This window comes from Chrysochloris asiatica, unplaced genomic scaffold (assembly GCF_000296735.1).
Source record: "Chrysochloris asiatica unplaced genomic scaffold, ChrAsi1.0 scaffold00244, whole genome shotgun sequence".
NCBI lineage: Eukaryota > Metazoa > Chordata > Mammalia > Afrosoricida > Chrysochloridae > Chrysochloris > Chrysochloris asiatica.
The window spans coordinates 492,407-505,845 of NW_006408762.1; the positions used below are offsets into that span (position 1 = coordinate 492,407).

The window sequence follows — 13,439 nt, forward strand, 5'->3', positions numbered from 1 at the left end:
TGATGTGGACAAATGGAGCAGCTGGGGACTCTAGACTCAGAAATGGAGAAGGGTTGTGTGCTGATGATTGAGGGGCAGGCTTGCGGGGTATATCCTTTGGTTGTTTGATGATGCATGGAGGGGATTGTAATCATGGCACTAAAATGATATATGATAGGATGAATATAAAGCTAATATTCTCCCATGTAAACTATCATATAATTCACAGTAAAAAAAAAACTTAACTTTTTATTGTGAATTGAGTGAAGGTTTACTAAGCAGATCATCAGTTTTACATCCAAAAAATTACACACTTTGTTTCATCTCAATAATTGTAATCCCTTCCATGTAACATCATATTCCACTTTCTCTGTGGTTTCTATTTCCTTTCCAACCCCTATTTCCTAGTTCCACCTCAACCCCTCTGAACCTTGTCTCCAGGTAACTATTGCCCTTTTGACCATTCCATGGTGAAACCCTATACAGGATTGCTATGGGACAGAACTGACTCGACGATGGCACTCAACAATAACAACAACATGGTGAACATACCACACTAATGTTATATAACACTTACCTAAGTGTTCACCATTGGGTTGAAAATTGGGCCACAAGGGTGATTTCTGTCCAGACCTGAAGGGTGGTGAGTTTGAACCTACAACCTTGTGGTTCAAACAGACCTTGCATTCCAATGCTTTATCCCACTGTGCCACACCAGGACTGCGATAGCTACCTTATTGTTGTTAAGCGCTGTTGAGTTGGTTCCGACTCAATAGTGATCCTGTATAGGGTTTCCAAGGAGCAGCTGGTGAGTTTGAACCACTGACCTTGTAGTTCAAACTGATGTTGTTGTTGTTAAGTACGGTTGTGTCAGTTCCAACACATAGTGACTCTGCACAGGGTTTCTGAGGCTATAAATCTTTACAGGAGCAAAACTGATATTAACCACTATTAATCTGTTGTTGTTGTTGTTAAGTGTTGTCGATTCAGTTCCAACTCATAGAGACCCTGTATAGGGTTTCCAAGGAGCTGCTGTTGAATTTGAACTGCTGATCTTGTAGATTAAACTGACCTTGAGGTCCTTTATCCCACAATGCCATACTAGGACTATTAATTTATAAAAAATATATATATGGTAGGGCTTACTGTGAAGGTTAGAAACAAAGAGGAAGGGTCAGTAGTTGGAAAATATGGCCTTGGTGATAAAAAATTATGCTGGAGGTTGCATGATATATATATTTTTTCTTTTTTGTATACAATCTTATCTCCATCTCCTTTAACTAACCCCACTGAAACAAGTTGAAAACCACTCAGTGGAGATTCAGCCTTCCCCTGCACCCCTCTGAAATGAAATTCCCTCTTAAAAACTTGTAAGCCAGTCACTTTGTGCCTTTATAGCCCCTTTTAAGGTAGCTGATGTCTAAGTTGCTACCCATCCCTATCTACACTGTGTACTGAGAGAGTGGGAATGATCCTTGCCATGAAGGTTCCTTCCCTCTTTTAAGCTGCTACATCCATAAGTATAGGTCAAGTTCATCAAATTGTAGCAGATTACACTTTTTTCCTTCTTCTTTCTTCCTCTAGTCAAGTTCTGATCATCCAGCCATTGAACATAGGTCAAATGGGTACGATCTGCAAGTATGAGTGTTCTTGTGCATCTCCCGTCACTTCATATCAGCTGGATGCTTTACTCTCTGCTCTAGCCCACTGTGGCTATGTCCCTGTCCATGGGCTCAAGAGTCCCCAGGTCTCATCATACTGCTGGCCAACCTGGTCTCACTCCGGGTTGACGGGAGTCTATTGAACATGGTCGAACTCAGCCCACATCTTCATTGCTGCTTTTTTCCCCATGTCCCCGCATTGGTAGACCAATGTGGTTGCCAGTAAGATTACATGCTTGCTCATGTATTTCCTTTGAGTTTCTGTCTTGGAAGGGGATTTGCCCTGAAGGGACTACGTTGCCTACTTTGATGGCTTCCCAGCGAACAACTTGCTTGTTCTTGTGATAGTCAATCAGACTGCCATTGTTGTTTTTGATTTTTCTTGTTGGTCTTTCTTCCAAGAAGTAGCATGTTACAATTTTGCTAGATCATTTATTCTTCATTACAAATACCGTTTTTAAACAAAAGACATGGACCTCACTAGATGGAGTACATGGGAATCAAATTGACTACATCTGTGGCAAGAGACTGTGGGAAAGTTCCATACCATTAGCCAAAACAAAGCCAGGGGCAGACTGTGACACAGACCATCAATTGCTCAAGTTTATGCTGAAGTTGAAGAAAATCAAAATCGTCCATGCGAGCCAAAATATGGCCTGGAGCATAACCCACCTGAATTTGGAGACCATGTGAAGAACAGCAAGAGCACCTTACAGGAATAAAGCAAAAGGTCATTAGGAAGATAACAATGAAAGACCAAAATGGATGTCAGAAGAGGCTCTCTGAAACTTGCTCTTCAGCATAGTGATGCTCAAAAGAGCTAAACAGAAATTTTCAAATGGAAGCTGTAGAAGACAAAGTCAGATATTATAATGAAATATGCAAAAACCTGGAGTTAGAAAAACGAAAGGGATGAACAGGCTTAGCATTTCTCAAGCTGATAGAACTGAAGAAAAAGATCAAGCCTTGGAGTGCAATACTGAAGGACGATACTGTGAAAATATTGAATAATGTGGAAAGATATCATATGATCAAGAACAATAGTATTGAAGGAAGAAGTTCAAGGTGCATCGAAGGCATTGGAAAAGAACAAAGCTCCAGGAATTGATGATATACAAATGGATATCTTTCAGCAAACTGATACAGCACTGGAAGCAGTCACCCATGTATGACAAAAAATTTGGAATGCAGTTACTTGGTCAACTGATGGGAAGAGATCCATATTTGTGCACATTCCAAAGAGAGGTAACCCAACATAATGTGGAAATCATTGAACAATGTCTTCACTATCACGTGTAAGATTTCACTGAAGAGAATTAAAAAACAGCTGTAACAATACATTGACAGGGAACGGTCAGAAGTTCAAACTGACTTCAGACAAAGATGTGAAACAAAGGATATCACTGCTAATGAGAGATGGACTATAGCTAAAAGCAGAGAATACCAAAAAAAAAAAAAAAAAAATGTTTACTTGTACTTTATTGACTAAGCAAAGGCTTTCAACTGTATGTATCATGACAAGCTATGGACAACACTGCAAAGAATGGGTATTCCATAACTCTTAATTGTGCTCATAAGGAACCTGTACATAGACTAAGAGGTAGTAATTTGAATACAACAAAGGAATACTGAATAACTTAAAATCATGAAAAGCATGAGCCAGGGTTGTATTCTTGCATTATACTTATTTAATCTGTATGCTGAGCAAATAATCCAAGAAGCTGGATTATATGAAGAGGAACATGGCATCAGGATTAGAGGAAGTCATTAACAACCTACAATATGCAGATGATATAATCTTCCTTTCTAAACGTGAAGAGGACTTAAAATACTTACTGATGAAGATCAAAACCAAAGATTTCAGTATGGATTGCTCCTCAATGTAAAGAATACTAAAATAACCACTACTGGACCAATAAATAACATAATGATAAGTGGAGAAAAGACTGAAATTGTCAAAAACTTCATTTTGTTTGGATCAACCATCAACACTCATGAAAGCAGCAATCAAGAAATCAAAGGATGTACAGCTTTATACAAATCTGCTGCAAAAGTCTTCTTTAAAGTGTTCAAGAGCAAAATGTTAGCTTGCGAACTAAGGTGTGCCTGATCCAAACCATTGCATTTTCAATAGATTCATATGTATGTCAAAATTTGACAGTGAATAAAGAAGACCCTAGAAGAATTGATGCATTTTAGAAGAAATAAATATTTATTTGCTAAGAGAACAAATAAATCTGTGTTGGGTTAAGTACAGCCCCAATGCTCCTTTGAAGTTAGGATGAGGAGACTTCGTCTTCCATACTTGGGACATATTATCAGGAGGGACCAGTCTTTGGAGAAGGATATCATGGTAGGTAGAGGGTCAGCCAAAAAGAGGAACACCCTCAACTAAACGGACTGGTACAGTGGCCTCAGCAATGGACCCAAGCATAGTAACAATTGTGAGGATGGCTCAAGACTTGGCAGCATTTTGGTCTCTATGTATAGTTCCACTATAAGTCAGAACAGACTTGTCAGCACCTAACAACAACAACAACTGCAGGGATTAGTGCAGCATGATATAAAGGGATTAGTGCAGCATAATATAAATTTCATATTGTGTTTTTATATTGCATTACTTACAAAAAATCTGGAAACAATAAACACATTCATGTTAATAGGAATTTAAAATATTTACTCTGTCAAATTGAAAACAGGCATTAAGAATTATAAAAAGAAATTACAGATTTTGCAGATTATACAGAAATCAAAAATAAAGATAAATGAAATAACTTACAAGATTGTCAGTGAATGAAAAATAGTATGAGAGGCAAAAACAAACAAACAAACAACAAAAAAAAAACCCAGAAAGATTACTTGCTTACATTTCTTATACTTAACACAGTTGTGATTAAAAATGTTTCTTTCTTTAAAACTTTAGTCAACCTGTTCTTTGTAGTTGTTAATTCCCATGTCAATTCATAGATGTTGTACCCATTTTTATATGGACTACTTTCTGCAGTCTATATAACCCTTGATTGTCAGATTTGGGATGGCTTCTAGTCCAAATTTTCCATGTTGTTTTTGTTGTTAAGTGCCAGAATCAGTTCCAACTTATAGCAACCCTTATAGGATTTCTGAGGAGCGGCTGGTGGGTTTGACCCATTGACTTTGCAATTCAAACCCATCTGTGGTCTGGTGCTTCATCCTACAGCACCTCACCAGCACTCATTTGAATTCCCTTTACCAAATCCTGAATATATAGGTCAAAACTGGCGGTCCAGTGTCTATAACAATACCTCAGAAGTTTGACCTTCACTCTCTCTTTTTTTTCCCCCCTTCTCCTTAATTTAACTTCCCCCCAGAGTGGTCTAATAGGCAGTTCTTTATGTTGATCTGAAAGTGACCTTTCAATAAATTTCTCTATTCTTGTTCTTCTTATCAAAAACAAAAGAAAAAAAATGAATCAGTTTCCTACATGATCACACTTTCTATGTTTAGGTATCCATAAATCTCTCTTTTGATTTCCAATCCAAATAATTAAATTCCCTCATGAATCATAAATTTACGTGTCCTATTTAGATTGATTTTACATTTTGATGCCCAGAGCTAAGAATATGAATATTCAATAAATCATTCATTGCCAATAGAATTGCATCAAGATCCATATCATAACAAAGAATAATGAATATAACTTTTGTGACTGTTAACCTCTTTTCTTTCCTTATATGTTAAGTGCCGTTGAGTGGGTTCCAACCCATTGCGACCCTGCATACGGTTTCCAAGCAGCAACTGGTGGACATGAACTGCTGAGCTTGTGGTTTGAAGTCTAGTGCTGATTCTACAGCACCACATATTTTTGTACCACTTTTATAACCCTTAATATGCTGATCTTTTAAGACATTATTTTATATAATTGATGGTGGACACTTCTAAGTAATGGTGTGGTGTTTTTTTTTTTTTTTTTACATTGATTATCACTAATATATTTCATTTTAATGCATAATAGACTCAAGGCATGAGTTTGCTTAACAATGTCAGTTGTGGTAATACTCCGAGAAAGCTTCAAAAATTCATGAAAAATGGAATTAAAAGCTAGTGGAATATTTCCGTGAACTTTTGAAGCACTCTCATATTTCATGTAATGATTTTAATGTAAAAGCTGAGCATATAGTTGAAATCCATGTTTCTGCTCGGTTTCTTAATAATTATTTTCCTTCTCCTTTTTCTCCTTCTCCTTTTTTTTCTTCTCTTTGTCAGTTTTCTGTGGGTTCATACAGAGAACCGTCACAATTGTGCCTGGTATGGACTTGTTGTCCGGGACGTATATATTTGCGGTCTTGTTAGCATGCGTCGTATTTCAGTCTGGCGCCCAGGAGAAAAACTACACCGTCCGAGAAGAGATGCCAGAAAACGTCCTGATAGGCGACTTGCTGAAAGACCTCAACTTGTCTCTTATTCCAGATAAGTCCTTGACATCCCCTATGCAGTTTAAGTTAGTGTACAAGACTGGGGATGTGCCACTGATTCGGATTGAAGAGGGTACTGGTGAGATCTACACTACGGGTGCTCGCATTGATCGTGAGAAGCTATGTGCCAGTATCTTGGTGGAAGCCCGTTGCTTTTATGAAGTGGAGGTTGCCGTTTTGCCGGATGAAATATTTAGACTGGTTAAAATACGATTTCTGATCGAAGACATAAATGATAATGCACCATTATTCCCAGCAACGGTTATCAACATATCGATTCCAGAGAACTCTGCTATAAACTCTAGATATGCTCTTCCAGCAGCCATTGATCCTGACATAGGAATAAATGGAGTTCAAAACTACCAGCTAATTAAGGTGAGTGTTTAAAACTCTCTTTATTGAAGATATCTAATCTTTTAGGGTCTCCCAGTGGATCTAAGTGTACCTCAAATACTGAATAAACCACCCGATTTGTCTTAAGTTTAACCTAAACTTAGTAGAAAAACTTGATCAACACAATGTTTGCAGTTGTGTAGGATTTATACAACAATGTACAACAACAAACCATACATCCCTCTTTACTCCTCCGTTGGGTTCAATAATCTGTTGCAATTACCACTCAGAACTCAGACACCATACTAACAGGGGATTTATTAGGTTACAAGTAGGGGTCAGAAATGCTCAGGGCACAGTTGCTTCAGTCAGCTGCTGATAAATGCCTGTAGGGCACAACTCCATGATAGCCTCAGCCTGAAAGCACTCACTTTGTGCACTCACTCTCTAATTCTGTGGTCATCAAACCTAGCTCCACCACTTAAGTGTCTGGAGGTTCCCCAATCTACAAGTGTGCTTCCTACCTAAAGTCACTCAGCTTTGCTTGTTCAGTGTGCTGGAAAGTTGACTACTCTATCTCATGTTCTAGTTCTTGTTTTTGCTGCTGCTCATCCTCTGCCACTGCTCTGGTGTCACAACTATTTGTCCCTGGCTTGAGGAGGTTCAATTCGCAGGGATTTTGTGGTCCAAAGGACGTGCTCCACTCCTGGCTCTTTTTTCCTTACTAGTGTGATACCGTCCCCTGCTTCCGAGATGTCTCATTTTAAATCCACATTAGAATTCCAGGTTTTTATAATTATACTTAACTCTCTTAACATCTATAGCTGAATTGTGTTAATATCCTTTCCCAACTACTTCTTACCCTGATCAATCAGGAAAAGAGCTGTTTGGTGGGAGTTACAAAGTCATGGTTAGAAGAGACATATTAAATAATTTTTTAACCACAGATTATATTTACTTTATGTATTAGTCATATAGAAATCCTGGTGTAGCACCATGGGTTAAGCAATACACTATTAACCACAAGGTTTGCAGTTCATATCCACCAGTATACAGGGTCACTATGAGTCAGAATCCATGCGTCACTTAACAACAACAGTAACAATATTAGTCATTTGCAAACATATGTTTGTGTTTCCCTTTATTATCTATTGCAGGGGTCAGATAATTGCTTTGTACTCCTACTTACAAGGAGTCCTGGTGTGCCAGTATGATTAGCACTGGACTGTCAACTGCAAACCCACCAGCTGATCCTTGGAAACTATATACAGGGACACTATGAGTCAGATCTGACTCGAAGGCACTTAAGAATAGGAATAAACTACTTACAAATCAAGAGGTTGTTCAGTATCTTAGTCTTAACCTGCCTAATCATGATTCGTCCACAAATTTGATCTAAACAAACAAATATAAATTTTAAGAATGAATTCACAAACCTGTGTATCAAGATTTATAAGTGATCATTTTATATTAAAAACAAAAAAACAAAAACTATCTTCCATTTGAAAAACACCAAATTTCATTGAGGTGCTGATTTAAACACTTCTTATTACTAGCATTTCTGCCCATACATAGAATAATGATATTTATCATGACAATTACATGTCAAGGTAAGATCTTGTAAGTTTCCTTTGCATCATCAAAGTGAGATTAGGTTTCATGCGATGTGCTGTTAATGTTCAAACTGTTCATTTTGGTCCAATTCTTTGAAAAAAATATCCACTTACTGTAAATGGTAAGTAATCTTTTAAGCTAAAAATAGTGAATTTAAAGAACATATTCTTACTTGATTTTGATCTTGAATGGGGGTGGCAGAGGGAAGAATTGATGGAATATTTGGTATTTTTTAAAATATGGGCAAAGGGGTCACATTTGTCAAGTGAATGTGTTTTTCTTTTTAATTACCTACTTCACATGTAGAGTAGTAGGAAATTCAGATCTGAGTACATGAACTAGTACAATACACTTTAATGATATTAGGAAACACATAAAAACATACAGATTTTAATATAGATATCACCAGATGGATATTTCAGACTTGCGTAAATATTTTCTGATTATTTACTATCAGAATATGATTGACATCATGACCAATGTTAAAAAGAAATATTTTAACAACATATAAGTAGGTTAGTCTGAAATTTGTCATCTAGACGTTTTGACATGGAGGATGTATAATATTGGAAAACTGCTCAAGTGATGTACATTTTATGTTATAAAGTCATATTTGCTTATGAATACATTTAGAAATCGAAGGAGACATTTCTTAAGTCAAGCTAAGTGCATACTTGTTTGTGAGTATAAGAAGTAGAAGCAGATAGAGAAGGAATAGTTGGTTTATAAATGAGCAATTTTAGTTAAAAGTTTATGCATTGATACTTCTTTGTTTAAGTGTAAAAACATGCAGGGGTTAGATGATATGGAGCTCAGGTTTTTGTTTTACACTAACTATGCATGCCAGCATAATTTTTGTGACCTTTCTTTAGTCATAAAATTAGGATGATTATATAAATACCAGAGAGGCCAAATTGGAAAGAATAAGCACTAAGTGTGGGTGGCGTTGGTTGTTCGATGGTAGAATACTCATGTACAATGTTTGAGACCCAGTTGGGATTCCAAGCCAGCACACCTCATGCACACCATCATATACATTTTTGTCAGTGGAGACTTGTCTATTACTGTGATGTTGAGCAGATTTTAGTGGAGCTTCCAAACTAAATTGGAATCGGAATGAAGGCCTGGTGATCTTTGTGTAAAAATTAGCCAGTGAAAATGCTATAGATCACAAATGATCGTGGCTATGGTACAAGACTGTTCTTTTTGTTGTTAAGTGCTGTAGAGTTGATTCTGATCCATAGTGACCTTGTATAGAGTATCCTAGGAGCGGATGGTGAGCTTAAACAGGTGACGTTGTGGTTCAAACTGACTTTGCAGTCCAGTGCAGTAACCCACTGCACCATACCAGAACTCCATAATACAAGACTTAGCAGTACTTTGTTGCATTGTGCATGGGGCTGCCACTAGTCAAGAGCAAACTGGATAGCAAATAACAACAACAATAGAGTAGATATACCTAAATAGAAAAATTTGGAGATTATTTAAAACATTTGCCTGTTTATAGAAATGTGAATTGCAACTAAAGGCATAGCCTTTCAAATAGTCAATTGTATAGTGGGCTGTTGTGTTATTCTCTACTGAATATTACTCTACTGAATATTACTTTCTGTAATGATGGAAGTTCTATAATATTTGATATCCACTTTAGTAGCTATTAACCACATGTAACAATTGAGCATTTGAAATGTGGCTCATACTACTAAGGAGCTGAATTACTAACTAACTTAGTTTAATTTTAATTTTAGCAACCACATGTGGCTGTTGCTGTGGGCCTACGAGTTGAGCCCAATTCATAGTGACCCATTATGACAGTAGAAATGCACCATAGGATTTCCTAGGTTGTGATCTTTACAGGAGCCCATCTCTAGGTCTTTTCTATTTGGAACTGCTGAGTGGATTCAACCCTTCAACCTTTTGGTTAGCAGTGGAGCACTTAAGCATTGCACCACTAGAGTTTCTTGGTGGTGGTAGCTATGTGCCACTAAGTCTGTTCTGACTCATAGCAATCTTGTCTAGAGTTTCTGAGGCTATAAATCTTTACAGAAGCAGAAAACCTCATCTTTCTCCTGTGGAACGACTGGTAGATTCAAACTACTGACGTAGTTTGAATCTACCAGCTCATAAACCACTATCCTACTAGGGTTTCTCTCAGAGATAACAAGTGGCTATTATATTGGACAGCATAACCTAAAACAGGGATGGAGAACATTTTTTCTGCCAAGGGTCATCATTCGTGAGCCATTCAAAATTATCAACATAAAAATTAGCCTACTATATTTGGTTGAACATTTAACCAATTCACCCTTAGTGAGATAGCTGAAACTGTGGTTGCCTAAATTAAAGAAAGAAAAAGTTTCCATGGAAAAATGAAAATTAAGAGGTAAAATAAAAATGGGACCTACCAAATTTAAATCAGGTGGTAGTAAAAGGGCCTCACCTCCCAACTATCTTGACAAATATATATATATATATATATATATATATTTTTTTTTTTTAAAACAAATGGCTTTATTCAAGGAATAATTTGATCAGGTTTCCCTAAAGGAAGCTTAATGCATTTCCAGGATTTTCTGACTTTTCTTGAAATCTTAATGAATTCTGATAAAACAAACAGACTGATTGACAGTTTATGATGTTAAAACATGTATATTTTTATTTGACTTTTTTTAATAGACTGCTAGCAAATGATATAAAGACAGGTTCACTAGAAGTCCTTAGATGAGTCTTAGAAATACTCTAAATTTGAATGTGTGATAAATCTTATGTGAATTGTATGATGTATCTAAGTAAAGGAGCATCTGTAGGGTCCCATGGAAAAATACTGTCCTGATTGCTTGTTAAAAATAACAAGATTGGAGCAGAAAGCAAAGCTCTGGGCATGTAAAGGGCCATGACATGGATCATGAGTTCACTGTATGCACTTCGTTGCTGTGGTTGTTGTTGTTGTTAAGTGCTATCATGTAGATTCAGCTTCATAGTGACCCTTTATAGGGTTTTCAAGGAGCAGCTGGTGGGTTTGAATTGTGTGCACTTTAAACTTAATTAAAAGGCCCTTCCATGAAAGTGGTATGTATTGCGTGGAAGTGGGTTTAGAAAATAAGGAAAGAAATGAAATATTTTATAATTAATCCATATCTTTTGTAACTTTTACAATTTGAAAATAAGAAGGCCATCCACAATAATTTCTTTTTGGGGGGATATTTATTTTCAGTATGTTTTATTTATTTATTTATTTTATGCTCAAGCTTGTGTGTATGTTTTAATAGAGTTATTATTCCAATAAATACAGCTGATTTTTTATTGCGGGGCAGGCCAGCGAGTAGATAGAAGTAAGGAGTGAGGGTTAGAGTTAGGATTATTGCTTAGTCTAGGTGAGATCTAAGACTTCATTTATTACTAGGGTTCTGGTTAGGACTAGTTAAGGGAAGGAAGGGTAAGGCTCATGGTGTGGGGCTGTGGACTAATGAGTCCGACTGTAAAGTCGTTTGAACTGCAAGGTCGGTGGTTCAAGCTCACCAGCTGCTCCTTGGAAACCCTATACAGGGTCGCTATGTGTTGGAATCGACTTGACGGCACTTAACAACAGCAAGGTTCGAACTAGTGCTAGGACTAAGTCTTGGTTTAGGGCAGATCATCAGTTTTACATTCAACAAATCATGTACTTTGTTTCATTGCAATAATTCATTATAATGTTTCATTACAATGAATCCCTTCCATGTACCATCAGTTAACAGTATTTTTCTCTATTCATTTTAGCTCTTTTTTAAAAAACACTGAGGCATATATAATAACCACCAAAGAGCACCTTCTTCTAATGAGTTCCAGTAGTTTTCTTGCTGAGTTTATGGGGTTTTCTATGTACAGGATCATATCATCTCTAAATAGAGACAGTTTTACTTCTTCTTTGCCAATTTGTATGCGTTTAATTTCCCTGCCTTGCCTTATAGCTCTTTCTAAGATTTCCAACACAATATTGAATAGGAGTTGCAATAAAGGGCATCCTTTTTTGTTACCTGTTTTGGAAAGGGAAAGCTTTCAGTTTCTCTCCATTGAGAGGATTCTTGGGTGTTGGTTTTGTATATATGCTCTTTTTTATGTTAAGAACTTCCCTTCAATTCCTATTTTGTTTAGCATTTTTATCAGGAATGGATGTTGGATTTTTTTCAAATGCTTTTTCTACATCAATCAATATGATAATTTGGTGCATTTCCCTTTATTTAAAATTTATATGGTGGATTACATTGGTTGGTTTTCTAATATTGAACCATTCTTATATCCCTTATATGAATCCCTCTAGGTCATGATATATATATATATGTTGTTGAATTCTGTTGGCTAGCATTTTTCTGAGATTTTTTTACATATATGTTTTTGAGGTATATCGGTCTACAATTTTTTTTCATAGCGATGTGCTTCGCTTCCTTGGTTTTAGTGTGAGGGTTATGCTGAGTTCATAAAATGTATTAGTAAATTTTCCATATTCTGGAATAGTTGAGAAGGATTGGTAACAGTTCTGTGAATGTTTGGTAAAATTCACCAGTGAAGCCCTCTGGACCTGGACCTTTTTTGGTTGGGAGTTTTTTGATGACCTGATCAATTTGTTCTTCTGTTACAGGTCTGTTCAAGTTTTCTACTTCACTATCAGTAAGTTTAGGTAGGTAGTGTTTTTCTAAAAATGTATCCATCTCCTCTAGATTTTCAAATGGTATGGAATACAGTTATTCGTAGTATTCTGTTATTATCCTTCACCAAGTGATTTCTTTTTGTTTTATTTTTGCTGTCTCTTTTCTTTTGTTAGGTTTTCCAATGTCTTGTCAATTTTAGTAATCCTTTGGAAGAATCAGCTTCTTGTCTTGTTGATTATTTTCTACAGTTTTTTTTTCTCATTTATTACAACTTTTATCTTTATTATTTCTTTCCTTCTGATGACTGTAGGTTTATTTAGCTTGTCTTTTTCGAATTGTTGGAGATGTTATGCTAATGTGTTGATTTTCGTTCTTTCTTGTTTTTGGATGTGCACACTTGTTGCTATAAATTTTCCTCTTAGCACAATATTTGCTGGGTCCCAAAGATTTTGTATGTTGTGCTTTCATTCTCATTTGTTTCCATGAAGTTTGTAATTATACCTATTATTTGTTTTACTACCCTGTAGTTTTTTTATCAGGGTGGTATTCAGTAGCCTAGTATTTGACTTTATTTCCTTGATCTTCTTATTGTTGTTTCCTAATTTTTAGCATTGCAATCCTTGAAGATGATTTGCAGTATTTTAATTGTTGTAAATTCGTGGAATTTTTGGCATAATACGTGGTCTATACTGGAGAATGTTCCATGATGTTGTTGTTGTTGTCAGTTGTCATCGAGTTGGAACCGACTCATAGCGACCCCATGCACAGCAGAA

General features: G+C 36.4%; 1 protein-coding gene across 1 annotated transcript in view; it reads left to right on the plus strand.

Moving 5' to 3' along the window:
- Positions 1-5,751: 5,751 nt before the first annotated feature.
- LOC102834381 (protocadherin-11 X-linked-like) overlaps positions 5,752-13,439 on the plus strand; it is a 124,424-nt gene continuing 116,736 nt past the window's right edge. Inside the window, exon 1 of the mRNA XM_006873510.1 lies at positions 5,752-6,466. Within this exon, the coding sequence (XP_006873572.1) occupies positions 5,927-6,466 (540 nt within the window). The 5' untranslated portion in view covers positions 5,752-5,926. The remainder of the gene's footprint in view (positions 6,467-13,439) is intronic.